Source organism: Diabrotica undecimpunctata, chromosome 6 (assembly GCF_040954645.1).
Source record: "Diabrotica undecimpunctata isolate CICGRU chromosome 6, icDiaUnde3, whole genome shotgun sequence".
Taxonomy (NCBI): domain Eukaryota; kingdom Metazoa; phylum Arthropoda; class Insecta; order Coleoptera; family Chrysomelidae; genus Diabrotica; species Diabrotica undecimpunctata.
Window position 1 is genome coordinate 94119416 of NC_092808.1, and position 24695 is coordinate 94144110.

The window sequence follows — 24695 nt, forward strand, 5'->3', positions numbered from 1 at the left end:
TGGCGCTTGTCTAAAGTTTTGTACTTAAAATTATTGGCTTTATGAAATAATCGAAGTGTTGTTGCTGAAGATAAGAGAATATCCTTTCGAACCAGTTCACTTCGAAGGCTTTCAATAGTTGAAAAAATATTAGCCGCATCCATTTTGTATATTGTTCTGATTATAGGTTCCTTTAGGTGCGGCTTTATTTGTGTGAATTTGCACAATCCTTTCTCCTCTGTCTAGAAGATGTTTCTCCTATAGTCTTGTAGCAGATTCCTTTGGACACTCTGATAAATACGTTTCTACAATTGCTTCTGATTTAGACAATTTAGAACACAATCCTTCATAAACATGTTTCAGCATATGTTTGGATGGTATCATCAGAGAGGTATTGAAAATGTTGCTTACATTTTACTACACGGCTTTGTAAAAATATTCCAATTGATTACAGGGTTCCACTGGCTCTTCAGCTGCAGAATTATTATCACACCACGGGTGCCACATTTCAAAAGTATTTTAGTAAAATTATAAAGTTTACTGTTCTTTTGCATATTTTTATGTACTTCCGTTCTTTGTGAGTTTTATAAAAACTAACTTCTGTTTTTTTTTCAAAAAATCATTAAACGTTTACATCTATGGTTCCTGAGTTGAACTTTTTTTATACTTCATTTCCATCATATTGATAACTGAAAGCATTAAAATTGACGCTCGACTATTTTATAAATAATCTCAACGACTAGTAAGTTGCACTGAAGAATTGTAATATTTTATAAATATTTACATTTTTTTCTTATTACAGTGTCTTGAAAAAGGAATAAAACCATTCCGAAAGCTAGACAAAAAGTCATAAGAGTGTTTCATTAACATCCCGGGCAATTTTCTGACTGCAACCCTAATAAATTGTGTTGTTTATATATATATATATATAATTCTGGAAGAAGAGATTTTTCAATCCATGATTCACAAAAAATCCCTCCACCCTCCATATCCTCATGATAATCTAGATTCACGTCATTTTTTTGCAGATATTAATAATAAATCGTCGATGCATCCATTTTCTACACCGCAGTATAAAATTATAATTCTGTCCTTTATTGGGCGGTACTGAATTAGAACACTTATTGTTATTATTCGTCCAACTTTTTTTCACGGTATCGTGAGTACCATACCAGGTTTCATCCAAATAAACAATATTTCGTTTAAAAATAAAGTTTAAAATAATATAAAATATTATACTACCTACCCAAGTGTAAACCACTGGACGGTCGAAACAAAATTTATTGGGGTAACTTACTTTATGGTTTCGGTCGCTCATGCAAATATTGTTATCTTACGCAAAGAATGCATCGATGATAACTTTATCTCAGCGACTGTACATATTTTACCAGGCTCATCTAAATGTAAATATCGAATAGAATATTAAAACTTTGTATTATTATACATCTCAGTCATTGATAATTTCGCAGTTAATAACTACTCCTGGTAAAGTACTTTTATTTTAATTTGTATTGACTGCTTTTATTACAGATAAATATATTTTTACACAGTCTCACCGAAATACGAGGCGACTATAAGTTGGATTCAATCAATTTATTTTTGTCCCCGGAATGCGTGATTTAATTTATGACATACCTTTTTGAAACACCCTGTATAATGTTTGTTTTAACATAATTGAAAAGGCGCTAGAGTGAAAACAATTCTGTTCAGCTATCTTCCTGATAGATATCTTCTGGATGTGGCCCAAGCCTTCGATAAGGTATGGCATGAAAGCCTTATCTATAAATTGAATATAGCACTAATTCTAACCGAAAGACACTTCAGAAAATCAAGGCGGGAGTACTGCAGGAAAGTGTGCTCAGTCAGTCTTCACTTGTTATACACTAGCGATATCTCTGAACTCGAAAATGGAACAATCACAGCATTTGCGGACGACAAAGCTGTTCTGGCAGTGAACAAGATCAATGATTGGACCAAAAAATGGATGATAAAATTGAATGAGACCAAATCAGTGCATGTGAATTTCACTAATCAGCAATAGGTGCCAATTGATATAACTGACACCCAGATCTCTGTTGCAGATACTATGAAGTACCTGGGTATACATCTTGATGCGAGACTGTGTTAGAAGGTTCATATAAATAAAAAACCAGATGAACTTGAACTAAAATACGACAAATTGTACTGGTTGCTTGGAAGAAACTCAAAGCTCTCCATGGATAATAAACTTTTGATCTATACACAAATACTCAGACTGGTATGGTCATATGGTGCTCAGCTCTCGGGTTGTGCCAGCAAGAACAATCTTTTAAATATACAATGCTTTCAGAATAAAGTATTATTATCATTAGTAGCTGAGTTAGTAAGAAGACTGAAGAGGGTGAAGCCCTTTGAATTAGTGTCGTGATTAGTTCAAAAGCAGAGTATATTCGGCTTAGTGTACATGAGTGCTTGTGAAAATAATCACTGTAAGTAAGAAATAACCCGTAGAAACATTATTGAATGTAACTATAGTTTTAAGCATTTATTAGTATTAATTTAGGACGGAACAGAACTGCTCATTAATCTTTCTGATTAGATTGCGGTGTAAAAGACACATCTTAAGGGGTGTTTTATTAATAAAAAAATCACACAAATTGAATAACGCATGTGTAAAAAAGCAATGTAAAGATATTATTATACCTTAGCCATTAAATTTGCATGGTCTGATTCCTCTTCTGTATCCAAACTGTCAATAATACTCTCCCTGCTAGCAATAACTTTCTGAAACAAAAGTATCTTTACTTAAAAAAAAAACAGAAAATAATAATTATTTTTAGACTACTAGTGTCTAGATTAGTATAAAATAAATTGTATTCTCTGATTTGCAGAATTTCTCCATCATAATTTCACTTTGCACGTTTCAATCATTACTTCTATTACAATTAAAATAGTACCAATAAATTTTACTAAAAAAAAAAAATTATTGTACAGTAGTGGCTGATCATAAAAAACTTATTCTGCTGGCAAAGATACTGGTTTTATTTACAGTAATTCACTAATAATTAATCGAAGCTGATGCAAATCCATAAAAAAATACTTAGTAATAGTAGGGACAAGTAGGTACTGTTACTGGCGTGCACTGCCGCCTTGTATATGCATACCCAGCCAAGAGCTTCAATTTTGCGCAAGTTGTATCCAATTATGTTCCTTTTGCTAAGGAAGTAACACTAACCATCGCTTTAACAGTCTTTTACCCCATACGTTATAATTAATTCGTGTTACATGGCTTAGAAATCCACATATTGCATTTGTTGCTTTTTCTGTATTTTCTATCCCTTATCACTGTTTTTTGTGAACAGTGAACTATCACCATGTTGTTTATGTGGTCCTTCACCTTAATTCCTAATATTGATCTTTCTATTGCTTATTCTTTTTGTTGTATCCTTTTTTTAAGCTGTGTGTTATAAACAAGTTGTAATGTAGCCAATTGTCTTATTGTAAATATTTCATTTATTCATGAATTCGTTAATTTTATTCCAGAATTTTGAAATCATGTACAGACCTAGTGGATGGGTACAACTTGGTTATGTTCTTGGGTTACTTGGCACTCTTGGCAGTTTCCAAAATGGTGCAAGACATGCTAAATATGGTTGACTATTTCAAAATCTCTACTACACAGTCTACAGCTGAGGTCTCCATGAAACCTCAAACCTCAAGTGCCCCTTGACTGGCACATACCCAGTAAGGAAGCCTGTTATGATTCTGAGCTGATTCCTGCTTGTTTTCTGCAGTACTTCAGTCCTATTAGCGCATGTCTGTCCAATATACATTTTTACATGTGCTTGACTGGGTATACTGCACACTTGTCACTGTTATGTTTGGCCAGTCCATCGAGTTCTTCTTGACATTTCCTAAATACTACCTTAGAGCTTATGACAGCTCCCTGTTGATATTCATTTCACAATAAACATCGAATAAAAATATATATTCAGTGAAATATAAATGCTTACATTTCTACTGCCAGTATAAATTCCTCCACCCTTCTAAGTTTTAACTGGGTTGTGTTTCCTCTGCCCCATCCCTCTTGTTACAACTGGAAAGGTACTTTAGGCCTTTATCTGGATACTACTTATGATGTTATTATGTCTTGATCTAACCATTACATTACTCAGGTTTCCTCACAGATCCTCATCTCCATAACTGCTGTTGGTGTACCTCTCAATCAAGTCTTTGCACCTTGCTTAATTTTAGGAGGGCACTTTTTTGCTACACCTTTGGCTACCATACTACTGATGTGTATGATATTATTGGTTTTATGCCAATGTAATAAATAAAATATAACATGTCTGATTTTAAACTTCAACTTTTTCTTTCTTCAACTTGGCTGGAGTATGTACTCCAGCCAAGTTAGGCTATGATATCATACTTAATTTTTTGCAAAGAAGGTCATTTCTGTAGAAGTATTCGATGAATCCTGTCTGAATCTAGCTATTTAGATATTTCACTGATGTTGTTTCAAGAACTTCCTTTTCAGTGTCTGTGTCTTATTCTAGTAGTTTTAGAGAGTCACATTGGATTTTGATCATCTTCTGCCTCAGTCAATGTAGGGGTAGAAGTTTCTTCAAACAGATGTAGCAACTTTTGCCTCTTCTGACTCAATAGTTACACAAATAATATAACAATAAACAATTATTAATCACAATCAAAAGTAGTAACAGGAATGATAATGTTCATTCCTTAAAATTCCTTATTTATGTTATTGCAAAATAATATAAACAAATAAAAACAATTCACTGTTGAAAGTAATAATGTGAATGGTAATATCTGTCTCTGATATAGAAAGTTGATATACCTATCTTCACAACCACACACTTAAAGCAATACACATTCTTTCAAGGTATTTAAAATTATTATACTAGTGCAACAAGGTACTGGGCTACCATTATCATCATCAATGGTACTAGATATTGAGTTTTGACCTTCCTAGTCCAGATATAATAGGGTACATCTTGGAGGATAGGTTCATTCATTAGCTTGTGGTGGCTATAGCTCAGTGGCTAATATGCTGGCATTCTAAGGCAGAGCACACTAATTCAATTCTCAGCAGCAACAACATTTTCATTTCTTAAAAATGATACAAGTTGTTAGTGTGCTTCTGAGGGTATGTAATGTTGTCAGTCCCCCTGGGATAAAGATGCAATTGGTGCCAGAACAATCTGAAATCTTTTTGCCTGGATCTCCCAGACAAAAATGAGATCTGATATTAATATTATTATTATTTGCTAGCCTACCTTTTTTATACAGGACTTATTACATATGGACTTGAAATTGTTAGCATAGTCTCAAGGCTGTGTCAGACGGTCAAATATTTGATCAAGTCAAGGTCAGTTTGATCAAACTTTAATTTTGATTGGTCAAAAAATATTTAAGACAAATGAAAATCAGCAGTTAGACATAACGTGATGAAATTCATTTTCTTTTTTTCTTTGGTTGATAAAATTTGTGGTTTATTTGTCTTTCTATTTTGTTATAAAATAAAAATAAAATTTTAAAATATCTTGGAGACTGGAATAAGTTTCTACATAATTAATTTATATCGAGAAAGAAGCTGTTTATATAATGTCGAGCATCCACATTATTATAAAAAAATCCTTTCAGTCTTTTTATTTTTATTGTGGATAAAAAAATTTGAATCGTAAATAAAGCACAAGCAACTAATAAATATGCAAAAAAAGACTATTAATTTCATTAACATACGTCAATTTGATCAAATTTGAATGATCGTGTGACAGGTAGATTTTTAAAATTTGGACAAACTATAATTATGACGTCATTATGTCAGTTTGCTCAAACTAGTTTGATCAAATATTTGACCATCTGATACGGACTTCACAGTGTTGTTTATATAGAAGCAGAAGTCGGGATGAAATTCAAAAATATCAGGGATTCAGATATAAAACAAAAGTCTGCACCAAACTTTATAGTAGAGTTTATTTTCAACTAACCTTTTAGTGGTAATGAAACTATCTTCTGAATACCCTCTGTAAGATGTCTGTGAGCTCTGCTAGTTCATTCATAAATTAAACTACAACTAGGCTTCACATGAGTGGGGATATAAGACTATATACATCCTATTATTAATTTAACAAAAGTGTATTGTACAAAGGTATCTGATTATACTAGGAGTGTGTAGTTATGTACTACTTAAGTATTTATGAATCCATAATTGGAAATCATATCAAAAGACTCAGTTAATATCTAGGAAGGCAAACACTACAATTTCAACTGATATATATTAGAGAATTCATATCTCGGCTGAGATAAATTGTTCCAGTTTAGTTTTTAGAGCAAATTATGAGGCAGATAAACCTTAAAGAGGACCTTATATACTTTGAGTTTTCTTTGATTTTAAAATCGTGATCCAATCTTCTGGATATTGAGATAAATCTCTGTTCTACATTATCCTAGGTAATATTCATTAGATAAGGTAGAATCCATAGAATCAAAACAGCTAAAAGGTTTATAGATCTAAGTTCTTGACATGATTCAACTTAAATAGAAGCCTGCTTTCAACAAAATTGTTAGTAGGTATCTGTAAAGCTACAATCTGGTTACAATAAGCCTTTTCTGAATTACCCCTTCCTTCTGACAAGCCTGTGTGCATTCATAATATTATTCATCTTTATACTAGACCAGACTAGATCAATCTTAGAATTAGTTTGTATAGGTAAGTTACCTTCTTTTATTTTTCAGTTAATTCAGTTATTTATTGTTTCTTCCTTTGGTTCCTCAATACTAGTGGAGCAAGACGGTAGAATATTTACGGATATATTTATGTCTTTGCTGAATTTAGGTAGTACTTTATTAAACCAATTTTCATACTTTTTAACATTTAACATTTTTAACAAGTTACCAGCATAAAAATGTTTTGGCAATTTTTTTTTCATTTAATAATTTAATATTTGATTTGATCGTCATTATCGCGAGTTTTTCAATGAATAATTTTCCTTATTAACCTGAAATAATCAGCTTTATCTATACTAACCTGAATAAATGGATTATCTTGTCTTGATGCCCTCAAATTTTCCATGTCTTGGTCAATATTTCTTATACGTCCTGGAGTAAGGGTAACTGTAGAAACAGCAGGAGAAGGAGGACAAGTTACTGGTAAGTTTAAATAATAATCTACCGCAGAAACGCTTAAAGTTGAATGAGCGCGGCCCACAATGTTGTTATTACGAGAACCTGAAATGTCAATATTTACATTACCTACATACTGATAATTCTATTATTCACCTTTACAACTCTTATGTCGGTTCATGTTGCTTTTGAAGGTTGATAAAAGTGATCATCACGGTTATGAAGAACGTTTTGTCTGAATTTACAACATTTTTACAAATTAGTATGATTTATAATACAGAAATCAAATGTATTGACCAAATGTCATAACAAATAACGTCAATTCACTTTGATTTTCATGTGACATGTCATACTTCTCTTCTTTTTGATGGACTTGCGACTTTAACTGGTAACGAAGTTTTTGTATATAGTTCTAAAAAATCATAAGGTAATATCTTATTATGTGCGATATTTATGTACATACATTTTAAGAGCATGTGCACGTGTATTTTTCGATTGATTCAGATATTTTCATTTAAATATTATTTTATTTATTATAAAAAATAAATTCTGACATATCTGAAAATATCGATGTTACATAGGGTTCAAATTTATCGAAATACAAAGAATCGAATAGTGTAACAAGACTAACAAGTGACGTCTAAATCTGTCAATTACATGACGTTTAATACCTGTAATATAAACTCAATAAACTGTGCCCTGTGCCTAATAAGATTGCCACAGAATATAATGTGTTTAATACAATACTGACAATACGAAGGAATATACTGTGCTTTGTAGTCAAATCATAAATAAAACTATAAATATGTACACTTTTATAATTAATATAATCAAAAATTGATATGTTGAACATGTCTTTTCAGCAGCAAGGTGTCACTGGCGATATATTGCATTTAAATGTTGGAGGTAAAAGATTTTCAACATCTAGGCAAACTTTGTCCTTAATCCCTGATACTTTTTTCACTGCTCTACTAAGTGGACGAATATCTAGCTTAAGGGATGAAAAGGGAGCCATATTTATTGATAGAGACCCTAAGTTTTTTTCAGTAATCCTGAATTATTTACGTACGAGAGAGGTAGACTTAAAAGATGTAGATGTTAGAGCTCTTAGACACGAAGCTGAATATTACAATATTGCCCCCTTAATTAAAAGACTTTTACTGTGTGAGGAGCTTACACAACCAACATGTGGAGATGTGCTGTTTTATGGTGCTTTACCACCTCCTTGTATTCCTGTTCAAGATCCAGGTCAGCTGTACCAGTCAACTGAACCTATTGCAACACACAATTCAAGAGCTGGCCCAAGCAGAGGTACAGATGGGCATTCAGATGGAGAAAATGGTAATTATTTAGATACTCAATTTATATTTCATAAAATTGATTATTCATTTTATTATTTGATCTTTTTACAACAGCAAACATATGGAATAACCATTTATTAAACACTTATAATTTACTTTCTGTCCATCTATATAAATAAAGGGTTAGAGTTCAATTTTATTCACCAAGTTGCACAATTGAATTAAATAATACAGTATTGCACAATTTTAAGACAATAATTAAAATCATGCTTTTCATTATTATCATAGCAAACTCTTATAGCTATATTGGTTAATATATTTCCATTATTTGTGGTGTTTTTAATTCTGTCATTACCCTTTCTCCTAATTATTCCAGTTGACCAGATAGCTGATAGCACCCCACACATACTTCTTAAATTCTGTGCATGTTCTCTTGCAAATGCTATATTAGGTATGTTCCTAATATGTGTATAATCGTGTTCCTAATATCCTAATAATAGTGTAGTACTTTCAAGTGTAGTTGAGTGTAGGCTACACTGGCCAATGTCAAACGAAAATCATAGCTGTAGCACTAAGCAAAGGAACCTTCTAGTCTAGTTAACCTACTGTTAAAAGTTGCTGTTCAATTTAGGTTATTTTACTACTTGTTTATCTTTAGAGTTTTGTGTTTTGTTTTCTTCTACTTTCTATTTTTCTTCTTTAATTTAAATAAACTTTATTATAATTAGCTAGAAAATCCTTTTTAAAAAAAAATTATAAAAACCAGTGAAGAGATTATGATTGCAGTTGGGCTACATCTAAATAATAAACATTGGGAGGTAATGAAAGTTTTTCTAAGTTTTTAAATATAAGTTAAATTAAAAAGAAAAATATATTTTTTGTAAACAAACTCATCGGACAGCTAAGCAGTTGTCAAACTTGGTTGGATGATACTGTAAATAAATAATAAATATTAGTAGGGAGGTAGTAAAAGCTTTTTAAAGTTTTTAAATACAAATTAAACTAAAAAGAAAAAGATATTTTTTGTAATCAAACACATCTGGCAGCTATGCAGTTGTCGAATTTGGTTGGATGATACTGCTCAAGACAAGTGTAACAAGTGTAGATAATCACCCTCTCAGAAGCACATGTAGATTTATCTACACTGGTGTTACACTTTTTTTCTACACTTTTCAATGGAACAGAGTGGTGTACCACTACACCTTACAAAGGAATAACTTAGTGTAAAACTTCTACACTTTTTAGGAACTAGTGTCACACCAGAAAACAAGGGAACATTACTTTTATTTATCTTCCAATTTTCTTTAGAACCTAGTTTTTCCACTTTTTTGGAAGGATAGTTACTTGCTCCTCTAGATTAATTTAGGAGACAGAATAAATATTTGTATTTACAGAGCTATTAACATTCAGTCTTCCATACCTAAAATAATGAACAAACTATTAACATCACATCTGAGCTTTTATTTTTGTAAGAATTTAATTATTACTCAGAAACATGATTTTTACACAAGATAAGCAGTTTGTATAATTTAGTGATGGTATGTTGAATATCTTTTTGAGTGCTTCTCAATTGGATTGTAGTTATAGTTACACATAATTCTCAAAAGCATTTGTGGAGTCAGTCACACATTACTTTTAACAGAATGAAGTACTGTGTGATTTAATAATCATTTGGTACTGTGGTTTCAAAGCTTCTTTAAGTCATTACCAATCTGTTAAATTGAATAGTATAACATCAAATAATTTTCATCTAACCTCTGATGTTCCACAAGGGCCCCATAGTCCTAATTACAATTATCATTTATACTAAATTACACCTCATTCAAATTCGACGTGCAGTAAAAGTAAACAAAACCAGGCTATGCTACGTAAGACTCCATAGGCGTGCGGTTTTGCTTTCATATTTCCTATCAAATTAATAAAACAGTATGTAAAAAAAATACATACAATTAAAGATTTGTTTACTATGAACAACGAAGATAAAATATACAATGTTAGTATTATTTTCAAGGAAATTCAAAATTAGCTTACTTAGCACTACTGTAAAATAAAAAGAAACTTATGGTTTGACAAAAATAATAAAGCAGTAATTGCAACGTTGTTTTGACACTTAAACGATCGAAATCGTAACATCAAATACACTTATTTTTTAAAGTAAATTGTGTAAAATCAATAGAAAATGACTAATTAACATAGGCGTCGCAATTCTCACAATTTAAACCAGCGTTAACTTTTGTTTTTTTAGTATAATTTTTTTAATATAAAATTTTCGTTTATGACAAGTATTTTAAGTTGCTGCATTGGATTTCCTTGAAAACCATACTAACATTGCATATTTTATATTTATTATTCATAGTAAACAAAACTGTAATTTTACATATTGTTTTAATAATTTAATACGAAAGCAAAACCGTATGCCAAATTTTGATTTATTGACTAAGAAGGCTTCTGGCTGAGTACAAAATAAACAACTGATCAAATCCTATCACGCGATATAGAAAATGAAAGGGAAGGATATAACGAATATATTAAGATAGAAAATCAATTACATATCTTAATAGATTCGTTATATCGTCCCTTTTCATTTGCTATGTCGCATGTTAGGTTTCGATCAGTTGTTTATTTTGAACTCAGCCAGAGGCCTTCCTTAAGTCAATAAATCAAAATTTGTCTATAGTAAATTTATTTTCATTCATAGTGCCTTATGATATCTCGTACGTAACTATACGTTCTATATAATCAAGATCCTGTGTAGTGCCATTTTGGTAGTCGCCATGTTTTTTTCTATCTTAATATATTCGTTATATACTCCCCGTTTAATATATATCGACAACCGAGTTGAAGAAAGCGGATATTCAAAAGTGGCTGCGATCAAAAGTTTTGACAATTCAGTTCTAAAAGTCGAGCTTTTGACTATTGTGAATAAACATAAAAAAAATACACTATTGTAAGCATATTGTAGATGAAATGGGTAAAGAAAAAAGAAGGTATTCACAGGCACTTGAGGTAGATTCTGAGTAAAATATTACCTAAGTTACACTTTGAGTTTTTTGTTTTATTTATTACTCAGATATGTTGAATGTTTTTATTTTTGACCAGATTTTTCTGACCTTTGCATAGGTTTTTGCTTTGAAATTTCGTTTTCCTTAAACCAACGAATGGAGTGCCATTAAGAGCTCAGTTCACGAGTGGCAACTCCGTTTCAACCTTAAATATTACGTTTAATTTAATGTAATTGTATTTTAATTCCATGCATTACAATAACGGATTCACGTTATTATGTTGTTGGAAAACCTCATTCTAACATGTTTATTCAGTTATTTTCAGTTCTGTTATTCCTGTGAACGACTTATGCTACGATGTCTACTTCAAATTTTCATATGTATTTCATAATACAGGAAAATATAGGTTTATACATCGTTAAAATCATGATGTGGGAGTGCCCCTCGTAACAATCATACTGTTGACGGTTTATTTATACTTACTGCAGCTCTATCTTGTATTTAGTGTAGAAATGTTTAGAAAGGTTTTCGAAGCCCCGCCCATTGTAACGTCAGAGGTGAGGTAGTCCATTAATAAACACAACTGACCGTTTCCACTAAACAGACTCGAGTTTCAAAAACTCGGGACTCGAAAAACAAAACGAACTGTTTCAAAACACGCCAGTCTTTAGTAAAATTTGTGAAAAGTTGCTATTTTGTTTTATTGGATACGAGTTTGTATTTTGTTTTGTTTTTATTTTGTCCGTTTGGTGGGAAACCGCCATTAGATATTACATTTAATTTTAAAACAATTTTTACAGATTTAATTTAATTTTATTAATTCAATGCATTACAATAACGAATTCGCATATTATGTTGTTGGAAAACCTACCTAACCTATTCTAACATTTATTAATTTAATTTTATCTTTGTTATTCTTCTGATCATAAAATATAAATGATAACATTTATTATAAATATAAATGAATAAATTCAAGCACTGTAATTCCCTGACGCACGCCCTGGCTAAAATATTATCACTAGAACAACAGTGGTCCAATTAAGTTATAGCAATTCTTCCGCGTACAAGGACTACTAAATGATATGGTATGCTGAGTTTCGTATACGATGTCTATTTATATAGTTTATGAGGTGGAAATTATGTACGTTTATACATTGTAAATCGTGATTTGGGAGTGCTCCTCGTAATATTCATAATGTTGATAACGTGTGTTGGTTTGTTTACTGCTACTGCATCTTTAAGATAAATTTGGTTTATATAGATTGTAGAATACTTCATGTTGTTGTCTATGCTGCTATATTGTTTCAGAATGGTTAAAGTAGTTGTTGTTGAAAGAAAGAGACAGTGATTTATTGTGTTTTAGAAGGGTTCTTAATGTTAAAAGTAGCTGGAACCCATCATTTCTTTTATTGTCAGTCAGCATTTTTTTTTCAATTTCACTCATGTCTGTGTGCCACTGCTATCCTGAATACTTCTGTGATATTGCTATATAAGCAAAACACACACACACACACACACATATATATATATATATATATATATATATATATATATATATATATATATATATATATATATATATATATATATATATATATATATATATATATACAATCATTTGCCAAAAACTGTGAAAGAAATACCACTTATCTCTAAATTTAAAAAACATGTTAAAGATTTACTCTTAAGAAAAGCATATTATTCTATAAATGAATATCTTTAGGACAAACTGCAATAGCTTCATACTTTACTTGTAAAATGTTATTATATATATTTTATGTTTTGTCAATTTTTTTACACTGTGAATATTGTATTATACATATTAATGTTTTTTATACCAAGTTCTGTAGTGACATATCCTATACGTTTATTTTGAATGTCTTAAAGGATCAATAAAGATGACTATGACTATGACTATAATATATCGCGCTTTATCCGGGCGGTGGATTCTCCGTGCCGCATATTAAACTGATCATCCGTGCGCGGATTATCTGTGGCTAACGGCCAGAGGTTGGTGGCGCCCATGAACGCTGAATAATGCACCGTGTAAACATTCATCGCTGAATAATGCAGCACCGCGTAAACATTCATTTCAGGGAATCCCCAAAATAAGTGTTGCTATGTTGGCTAAAACATAATATTGGGAAACAAACAGTTCGTGACATTGTGAAGAAAAAATCCGAATTACAGAGCTTTGTAGCTAAAGCGGACAGTGCAAAAGCAATTTCTGACAGGAAATCTCTAAAAGGGTCTACGTTTCGAGAACTTGATGATGCTATGACCAAGTGGTTCTTGCAGAAAAGATCAATGGGGGTTCCAATATCAGGACCTATGTGTGCTAGGCAAGCTGAAAAGTTTCACGAGCAGTTGAAAATTAAAGGCACCTTCTCGGCATCTTCTGGTTGGCTTTACAGATTTAAAAAACATCATGGAATACGAGAATTAGCTGTTCAAGGGGAGAAATTAAGTGCTGATGATGTAGCTATGGTAGAATTTTGCTACGATTTTGAAAATCTCATAACAGAGCACAACCTAAAACCTGAGCAAGTGTATAATGCAGACGAAACTAGGCATTATTGGAAAGCAATGTCGAGAAGAACCCTTGTTGCAGGCTCAGAAACTAGTGCACCAGGTTAGCTTTAATTCTTTTTACGTATAAAGTATTTTTCAAAATAATTTTTTTTATGTTTCAAATCAAGCAAAGACCGTATAACAGATTTATGCTGTGCTAATGCCTCAGGAACCCATAAGCTTAGGTTAGCCGTCATTGGAAAATCCAAAAATCCGGGGGTTTTTAAAAATATAAAAACACTTCCCGTTGATTATTATAATCAAAAGACAGCTTGGATGGATCGTGTAATTTTTAAACAGTGGTTTTTCCAAAAATTTATACCTTAAGTTAGAGCTTATCTACAAGAAAATAATCTTCCACCAAAGGCTGTACTGTTACTGGACAATTATGTCAGCGATACTATAAAAGGAGAGATTAGAAATGTACTGTATGGCATGAAAGCAAAAGGAGAGCACGTTACAATTAAAGTTCTAAATACACAATTAAGAAACAAGCATCTTTATGACGGTTCTGATACAAGTTTGTGGCGTCTTATGAAAAATTGTGGGTTTTCATGCAAACTAGAAAATAGTAGACGAGTGCTATGTGAGAAACCATGTATTGTCTCCAAACAACTGTATTTTTTGAGGCATTATATGAGAAATTTTTTAAGTCCAAGCCCACTTCATTTCGTTTTTTTAGATGAAACATGGATATTCCTAAAAGGGGCATATAAACGTACTTGGCAAGATGACTGTGTGAAAAGCATCAGAAAAGGACACGAAAATACAGGTAAACGCTTTGTTGTTTTACATGCCGGAAGTAAGCAAGGATTTGTTAAAGATGCTGGATTACTGTTTTCTACGAAATCGAAGAGTGCAGACTATCATGATTCTATGGTTAAAGAGTCTTTTAAAAAGTGGGTCTCCGAAAAGGTGATACCAATGTAGGAGGAACCATCTCTAATTATTATGGATAATGCCTCATACCATAGCTCTTTAATAGAAAAGTTACCGAATGCCAGTTGGAAAAAATCAGACTTACAAGAATGGTTACGAGCGAAAAAAAAAATTTTGACGACGATTCGGGCAAGACAGAGCTATTGAGTCTTTGTCGCCAGAATAAACCACAAAATACCAGGTACGTTATAGACGAGCTACTCCAAGAACATGGGCATCAGGTTTTGAGATTGCCTCCATATCACTGTCAATATAATCCAATTGAGTTGGTCTGGGGCATTTCTAAACAATACTATGATCGTCATATTGGAGAACATGGACGTGGAGATGAAACAGTGAAAAAAGTTTGGGGCGATGCATTAGCTGAGGCAACACCTGCAGTGTGGGCGAGTTGTGTTAACCATACTGAAAAATTAATTCAGGGCAACTGGGCAAAAATGGTCACATATGATGAAAATGAAAGTAGGATTATCATCGATTTGGCGGAAGATTCCAATGATGAAGACAGTTCCAGTGAAGACGCTGACTGATTAGCTAATTAATCAAGGTCAGTACGTTGTAACAGTTCAGAATTCGCTACAGTGCTTAAAACTTAAAAAATCTGTATCATTTTTTAATTAAAGTGGGTTAAATAATTAACACTTTTTTGGGTATATTTCAAAATCCTTTTAAAATGTACTTTTCGTTATATCCTGTCCTATTGTACTGCAAGGTAGAAAAATACTTCTTCGCAATTTATACGTATATTCCGTTATTAGAAATTTAATGAAAAATTATTTATAATTTTTTTTTTATAACTATTATTTCGTTTGACATGCTACATTTTGCTCCGCCACTGGAGGAGGTAAACGAATCGAGCTTAGACAAGGAAAGACAGATGAAACAACTTATTGTAAGTGTTTTTACACGCACACGCCAAGAACGATGAAAACGATTATATAATATATATATATATATATATATATATATATATATATATATATATATATATATATATATATATATATATATATATATATATATATATATATATATATATATATATATATATATATATATATATATATATATATATATTATATAATTTTCAATGTATAATGTATACCTGTCTAAATAAATTTCAATGTATGTGTGTGTTAATTAAAAATACAATAAAACAAAATAAAACATCACAATCTTAATCATGTAATTTAGTTTTACATATTAAAATGATGACTACTTATTCCATAGCTACTCAATGCAAACAAAAGTTTGGTTTAATTGTGTTCTATGGCGAGGTACATGCAGACCAACCTTCTCAAGTAGCTGAGGACACTAGACTGTAGAATTAATTATGACAGGTTGAATACTATTACAGAAGAATACCAAGTTGGGTTTCAATTTGATCATAATTTACTTGATTTAATTCAAAATATATATTCTGTTTATATGCTACATATTTTAAGAACTTGTGTTGAACTGTTACAATTTTTGATATGTAAATATTATAAGATGGAGACCATACACAAGAACACTACTCTAGATGAGGTTTAACTAAAGAACAATGTAGTAATTTAGTCCCTTCAATATTCTAAAAGTCTCTACTGCATCTTTTTATAAAGCCAAGCATTTGTAAAGACTTGGAAATTATTGACATTTAATGAAATTCAAATAAGTTTAGAGTCTAAATTAATTCCCAGATCACGAATTTCAGTAACCCAGTCAACAAGAATGTTCTGTACATTATAATTGTATTCCATTGGGTATCTAGATCGTCCAAAGAAACAGTTTGACACTTATATGCGTTCAGGTCCATGGTATTCATCACACACTGCTCACTCAACTGATCAAGATTGTGTTGAAGATTAACACAGTCTTCTGTATTATTGATAATTGTGTAGAACCTTGATTCATCCACAAAAATTAGAGGTGAACTGTGCTGGAAGCAGTGGTATATATCATTGATGAATATGTTAAATAACATGCGCCCCACATAAGAACCCTGGGGTATTCCTGAATGAACCTTAATCTCACTGGAAACAAAATCCCTGATACACACCGTCTGAACTCAATTAAATATATTCTCAGCCATCCAAGAAGTGGACCATCAAAACCCATTTTTTAAAGTTTAGATATTAAAATATTATTGATTGACTATATATATAAATTATTTTCACCATATTGTTTATTTAGATATTTTTAATTTTAGGAAAGTCTTCAGACGAGGCTGGCAGCTCAAATCAAAATCAATTGGGATATACACTGCATTCACCAGGATATCTACCAAGTAGACCACATGGCCATTCAAGAAATTCATCCTTAGAACTTCGATTGGGTCAATCCAATAGTTACAGCAGAAGCTCACAGGATTTGCGTGGATTATCTGGCAGAGGTCATTCAAGAGCAGCTTCATTAGACCTAAGACATGCTAGAAATTCTTCAGCAGATCTTAATAAATTAGTAAGGAATGATGTCGGATTGATATTTGGAGTTACAGCTTCTAGTTGGGCCGATCCTCTTAGGGTTCAGATTATAAAGGCACATCATAATTGGATAGTTGTGGCCTATGCCCACTTTGTTGTTTGTTACAGGTTAAAAGATTCTAGTGGTTGGCAACAAGTATTTACCAGTCCATACATTGAAAGTTGCATAGAAAGAATTGCAATTAATGCTAAAATTGGTTCTACAGAAGCTTCAAAAATGGTTGCTATATCATATGGAAGCCAAGTTAGATTATGGGGTATTACAGATGTTGGTTCACGGACAAATATTGGCACCTTTAATTTGTGTGTTAGAGTAGAATATTTATTTTTCATAGGTAGTCAACTTGTTGCATTGTCCCCTTCAGGAAAGTTAGGAGTTTGGCATGCTATGACTCAACATTGGCAAACACAAGATGTTATGCCTATTGCTTCTTTTGATACTGCAGGCTCAATATTATTATTAGGATGTAACAATGGCTGTATATACTATATAGATATGCAGAAATTTCCATTACGAATGAAAGACAACGATTTACTTGTAACAGAATTATATAGAGATCCAAACAATGAACCAGTTACTGCTATCTCAGTTTATCTTACCCCAAAAACGAACATTTGCGGCAACTGGATTGAGATTGCGTATGGAACAACTTCAGGTGCGGTCAGGCTTATAGTTCAGCATCCTGAAACTGTTGGTCATGGACCTCAATTGTTTCAAACTTTTACAGTCCACCAGAGTCGAGTTATAAAAGTAACACTCTCTGAGAAATATCTTGTATCTGTTTGCTCTGAATACAATCACGTCAGAAGTTGGAGGGTAACAAGGTTTCGGGGTATGCTTTCTACACAGCCTGGATCAACCCCAGAAGCATCTTTTAAAATTGTATCTTTAGAAAACGTTGAACCAACAATGATTTATGGAGTTGCTAATGAGTGTGGACCTTTTGGAGAACAAGATGATGAGCAAGTTTTTATCCAAAAGGTGGTGCCAGATTCTGACCAAATATTTGTGAGACTAGCCAGCAATGGAAAACGGATTTGTGTAATTAAAGCTGTAGATAATAGTACTGTTAGTGCTTTCTGTGTTCACGAATGTGAAGGGTCCAGTAGGATGGGTTCCAGACCAAGGAGGTTTATTTTTACTGGCCATTCAAATGGTTCTATTCAAATGTGGGACCTTACAACTGCTCTTGACATTTCTTATAAGTCTGATAGTACTAGTATTAATCAAACTAACGGCGGTCCGAATATGGAAGAATTACTTCTTATGTTGGATCAGTGTGATATTAGTAACAGTTTGTGTTCAACTCCTTGCATGTCTCCTTCTCCATATATGGCTGCTGCTTTACGACTGAAATCCAGTAATGTAGCATTTTTAAATCAGCAATTACACCAGGATAATGAAAAAGCTACAAACTCATCATAAATCATTTACTTTATTTATTAAATGTCAATTTTTATTAAATATCTTAACTTTTGCGTCAAAACATATTTTTATCTATTCATCAATCTCACTTTGAACAGATCTCATAATACCTAAATCTATCAATAGAAATGACTTCGCTTCCGGTTTAGTTGCTGCTTTGCAATATTCATTTCTATTTTATGAGTTAGGTAGACTGATATACGAAGTATTATTGTATAAAGGGTATTTCATATAGACCACACATTTTATCTGAAGACATATCTGAAAATAATCTGATTTGAAATCTGAAAATTTCCGCTTTTGGGCAGATTTTGTATAAACATCATATTATATCTAAAATTTATATGTTTTGAGTTATTCATCTCTGTTACAAAATTTTGACAGACAGAAGTATTTTGTCCTATTTATAGGACACTGACAATTTTATTTCTTTTTCAACTCTTAAAATTAATTTAATTTAAAGAAAAATTATATAAATTTTGGGCTGAAGTTAACTGAATTATAATTTTTGTTGTATTATATCATCAATCACCAATATCCTTTCAATAAATAAAAGTTTAAATATTGGACAAATTTGCTGACTTTGTTTAGATTTACACATTTAATAATAAAAGTTTCATATCGGCACTTTCTTATCTTGTACTGGAATATTCGTGTAGTAATGTTTATTATAAACTGTTCTATAAATAGGACACTGGTACTTAGCTTTATCAAAATGTGCAGCATTTCAGTATTCAATGGAATGTGGATCTGTGCACAAGTAGTTTTATTTTTTAAAATTTTACATTTGCTTATTGTGATTTGCATAACAAGTTTTATATTCAAACATATTTAAGAGAATATATTTCGTGGTAACTAATATTTGAACGATTATTTTGGATAATAAATATAAAAATAAAGTAAATGATTTTTTTTTCTATTACTCTACCTATTTATGATCTTTGAAGATGTGTTAAAAGCGTTATCATTAAAAGATATAAGAAATGATCCCAATTTTACGATGCTGAAGAGATTGATGTAATAGTGCTACCGCCGGTGCCTGATTCTTTAACAGTTTAAGATGAAACCCATGATGATTTACTAGGAACAGTGGAAGTAAATGATGTACCCACAGAATTGGTAATAAAATGCAAATTGTCAAAAAATATACAATCATCCAAAATCGATGAGTCTATGATAATGAATCTGCGCCGTCAAATATTCTGAAGAACAGTATCGAAAAAAAGACGTTATCTTATAGAAGAGGAATTTAAATGGAAAAAATTTTTAGCAGTTTACACAAAACTTCCACTATTAACCAAAACTACTGTTGAAATTTTTGAAAAAATTTTTTGCAAATCGTTTATTGGAACACATTGTGGAAGAAACAATTCGATATATAAATAGTAAAAATACTCCTTGTTTTATATTTTCTTCAGCTGACCTCAAAGCATTCATTGGTGTTCTTTTATTCTCTGGATATCATCAAGTACTCTCTGAGCGGCATTGTGGGAGTGAGGAGAAAGATCTAGGTATAGATATTATAAAAAAAATGTATATCAAGAACTCAGTATTTGAAATTTACGAAATTTATACATTTCACTGGTAATACATGTATAGATAAAGACGTCATATGATTCAAAATAAGACCTCTCCTCAATATGGTAAATATTGAGAATTATGGTAAAAGAATTATCGATTGATAAAATTATTATGAAATAAAACATAATGATGGTATTAGATTTTTGTTTCGATACAGGGCAGCGGCAAGCCGTTTATACGTATTTCGACCTCTTAAGGTCTCATCAGAGCGGTATATGCCACTGCTCTGAATCGAAACAAAATCTATCCCGTCGTAGGTCAATAATTATCGAAATAACTATTTACAGACTTAACAACGCCATCTAATAACAAGAGAAATCATACGACATCCTACCTGACTGCTGAATTCAAATTTTACCACTGTGCCTTCTACAACTTGCAAAGCAAACAGCTTGATGAATTACTCGGCAAGGGAATCTAAAATATGCATTCCACCTGACGTTCATCATGGTCAAAATTTGTATTCAGTTTCTGGTACTCCAAAAAGAGTAAAGAAATAAAACATGTTTATGATTTATTATTATTTAAAAAAAAAAATGAGCAAAACTAAATTTAAATATTGAAAAATTATTTTGCAAAAACATTTTTTGCTTATAAACAATTAAAATAACTAACCATTACCGGCAAGAAAATTATTTTTTATATTTAGAAAGCCTGTGTGTTTTTACAAATTCAAAATAAAAAAAAAGTTGTCCTTGAACACTTTGGGACGAAGTTAGTGCAGTTTTTTTTTAAATTGATAGCAGCTTTGTTTATAACAATTAAGAAATATTATTAGTGGCATCTGAAAGATCATGCTTTAAAGATTTAATGTGCAAAATTCGAAAAATATTGCATTTTAATGAAATCATTCACTAAGCCTTAAAAACGGCCAGCTTTGAAACTTGTGCGAGAGGGGGAGGGGGAAGGAGCTGTTAACTGTTTCTTGTTTATGGATTTTGACGTTTGTTTTTTTATTTTTATGTACTTTTTGAGTACATTGCGAATATGTGTTATTTAAATAATTAAATTGTTAAATAAACCATCTAATTTGTTTAAACAATTTTTTTAGTAATATTTGCGGTAATTTTTATTGTAATACGTAAATATTTATGATTAATATATACTTTTTCAATTTCATACCTGCATGTTTAAACTTGTTTTAATCGATATTATTATGATGCCAATATGCTATGCTGAAAAGTTTACCGAAAATTTTCCATGGCAACCTATATACGAGTACCTATGTATAACAATTTTTAAACATATAAAAAAATGCTTTTTTCACCTTAAAACGGTTTTTTTAATAATTTGAGTTATAACAAGGCAAAAGTTATTCTTATGATTTTATTTTACGTTTACTTTAAACGTAAATTTGAGTCTTGTTCGATCATTCATAGCGAGTAGACGTATATTTACAGGTGCTTAAATAGAGATTAAGACTAGTTTTTTGTGACTATTAATAATAAACCAATTTCACTCCGGGAAAATAAACCCAGTTTTTGTGTTTTTTAAGTGTTTATTATTGTTGTTTGTGTGTATGTAGTGGTAGTTTTCAAAAATGGATGAAAACTCTCCCCCTGACAAAGGGGGGACCAAAAATATGGACCAAGTGGAAGAATGCCTACAGACCAAGGAACAGGAAAAAGGAAGTAAGCTGTTTAATCTACAAAAAGATTATCTCTTCTCTAAACGGATAAGGTATATGTATTCATTGAAAAAAGAAATGAAGAAAATATTGGCAAACTGCATCCTATGAAGGTAGGTCATATTTTACACAAAAAATTAGCAATTAAAAATATTCTTAGTATTGAGTTAAAAGCCCCAAAGATGCAAATAATTTAGTAAAAATGAAAATTTAAAAAAGGAACAACTAAAAGCATATATTCCAAATAATTTGCTTCAACGAAAAGGCATAATAAGAAACACAGATACTGCTTTTAATAATGAATATTTTTTGATAATATAATATCCAATATAACAGTAACGGAAGTCACTCGACTTAAAAGGAAAATTAATTTAAATGGGGTAAAAGCATATGTCCCCAGACAAATGGTATTACTTACTTTTAAAGGAAACATTTTACCCAGATATGTATACATAAACAGTGTTGCCTGTTCCGTAGAACGCTATGTGCATAGAGTTATGCAATGCTTTAAATGCTTGCAACATGGACACATATTTCGTAATTGAAACAGTACAAAAACCAGATGTATTAACTGCGGACAGGAGAAAAACGATGATCATAACTGTAGAGACCCACAAGACAGTTATTGTATACACTGTAAAAATTATGAGCATAAATCCATTTCCAAGCAATGTCCAAAATTTAAAGAACAAAACGAAATTAAAAGACATATTGCCGAAAAAAATTTAACTTTCTTAGAAGCAAAGGACGGTCTAAAAAACTTTTATACATCTGCTGTTAGTACAAGGAATAGTTTTGAAGTATTAGGTATGCTAAATAATGAAAGCTTTCCACCTCTTCCAAGTCAAACTAACACCAAACATATACCTGAACCATCCTCATCCAATACCCAAAAACAAACACAAACACAAAAAGTACCTCCAAGTTAACCTGAAACTTCTTCACGTTTTAAAAAAAGAAAAGCCCAATCAATCTCCTTTACTTGAAGCTATGTTCCCTTTTGAATTTGGTCCAAAAAGACCTCTTCCCTCAAATATTTTACACAGTGCCGATCCGGATCCTAATACAGATGAATTTATAAACATATTATTCAATATTTTTAAAAGTGTACTCGAAGAGTTTGATTCTTTTAGCGATTTAGAAAAGTTAGATAAAGCATACATTTATGATAAAATTAACAAATTCAATAAATTTAAGTAATGGCTAATAAAATAAAATAAAGATTTTACAATGGAATGCGCAATTGACTGTAGCTAATAAACTGAGTTTACTTAAATGCTTAAATGAAAATATAATTGATATTGCCTTAATTTCAGAGACATGGTTTAAGCCAGATAAACAATATAATTTCAAAGGTTATAATATTATTCGGAAAGATAGAAATGATGGTTATGCAGGTATGGCAATCCTTGACAGAAATGTATTTTGTTTTAAAGAAATTCCAATTAAAAAAAATTGTAATGAAAATATTTTAATGTGTGGTATACAAATATTGAATAACAGTGAAATAACGCTAACATGTTTCTCATTATACTGCCCACCTGACATACGAACAACAACTGCCGATTGGGACGCAATTCTTAACTGTACCAAGTCAAATAGAATATTTGGAGGTGATTTCAATGCGCATCATTCAACATGGGGATTATCCAAAAGTAACACCAAAGGTTCGCAAATTATAACCGAGTCAGACAATACGGAGTTAGTACTTTTTAACACCGGAACACCTACAAGGTTAACCATTAATGGGAATAATTCAGTCGTGGATTTAACTTTTGCAACTCCTGATATAGCAATTAATTGTGCATGGGAAACTTTACCTGATGTACTGGGTTCAGACCATTTTCCAATTATTATAGAAATTAACAAAGGCATGGAAAGTAAAGACATCATAATACATCCAAAAACGAAATGGAATTTGAATAAAGCAGATTGGAGTCTATATTAAGAAGTTGCGAATACATATTTCTCACAACACATTAAAAATAGCAATAACGCGGAACATAATTATAGCTTATTAGTTGAAGGGGTAAATAAGGCAGCCAATGCCTCTATACCCATTTACCAACCCTTTAAACTGAACAAAAAAACTCTTCTTCCACCATGGTGGGATCAAAGCTGCGAAGAGGCTATTAAAAAAAAACAAATGCTCAACACGTATAAGCAACAAAGTACTATGGAAAATTATGTGAAATGTAAAAACGAAATTTCAAAAACAAAAAAGTTTTTAAAATTTAAAGCTAAACTACATTGGCAGCTCTGGTGCGAAAACTTAAATATAAATACACCATTGACAAACATATGGACTCAGGCCAGAAAAATGAATAGGATATATGGGAAAGGTAATACATCGGGGAATTATAATTGGCAAGAACAATTTTTAAATAAAATTACACCAGCTAATGCTTTGGATGACACCTCACACATTTTCTCAAAACAAAGACAAAATAACACCAACCATAAGATTTTTAGTCAACCAATTAGCTTACCAGAATTAAATTATATCATAAAAAACAGAAAGAATACATCACCTGGATATGATGATTTTAGATATCCTATGATATTCCAATTACCAAACAATGCCAAGATGTTTCTAATCAAAATTCTAAATGATATCTGGATCAATGGGGAAAGTATAGAAGAATGGAAAAAGGCTATTGTAATACCAATACACAAATCAAACAA

At 31.5% G+C, this 24695-nt stretch overlaps 2 protein-coding genes and 1 long non-coding RNA gene across 4 annotated transcripts in view; 1 reads left to right on the forward strand and 2 right to left on the reverse strand.

Moving 5' to 3' along the window:
• LOC140443564 (uncharacterized) overlaps positions 1 to 7411 on the reverse strand; it is a 42062-nt gene extending 34651 nt beyond the window's left edge. For both annotated transcript variants that reach the window (XM_072534895.1, XM_072534894.1), the window contains exons 1-3: positions 7258 to 7411; positions 7007 to 7206; positions 2662 to 2742 (exon numbers count right to left, since the gene is read on the reverse strand). In XM_072534895.1, the coding sequence (XP_072390996.1) occupies positions 2662 to 2742; positions 7007 to 7206; positions 7258 to 7282 (306 nt within the window). In that variant the 5' untranslated portion in view covers positions 7283 to 7411. The remainder of the gene's footprint in view (positions 1 to 2661; positions 2743 to 7006; positions 7207 to 7257) is intronic.
• LOC140443569 (uncharacterized) overlaps positions 1 to 10327 on the reverse strand; it is a 365838-nt gene extending 355511 nt beyond the window's left edge. The window contains exon 1 of the long non-coding RNA XR_011951236.1: positions 10218 to 10327. This is a non-coding gene — a long non-coding RNA (uncharacterized lncRNA). The remainder of the gene's footprint in view (positions 1 to 10217) is intronic.
• Positions 7760 to 19706, forward strand: LOC140443567 (BTB/POZ domain-containing protein KCTD3). The gene is made up of 2 exons (XM_072534901.1): positions 7760 to 8442; positions 17103 to 19706. Exons 1-2 carry the CDS (start codon positions 7944 to 7946, stop codon positions 18800 to 18802), a joined length of 2199 nt encoding a protein of 732 aa, XP_072391002.1. The 5' UTR covers positions 7760 to 7943; the 3' UTR covers positions 18803 to 19706.
• Positions 19707 to 24695: the final 4989 nt, after the last annotated feature.

Excerpts from the sequence above, each read along its gene's own strand:
- LOC140443567 (XM_072534901.1), top strand. The coding sequence starts at position 7,944 with ATGTTGAACATGTCTTTTCAGCAGCAAGGTGTCACTGGCGATATATTG. Across the intron at positions 8,443-17,102 it reads GCATTCAGATGGAGAAAATG|GAAAGTCTTCAGACGAGGCT; the intron begins GTAATTATTTAG and ends TTTTAATTTTAG.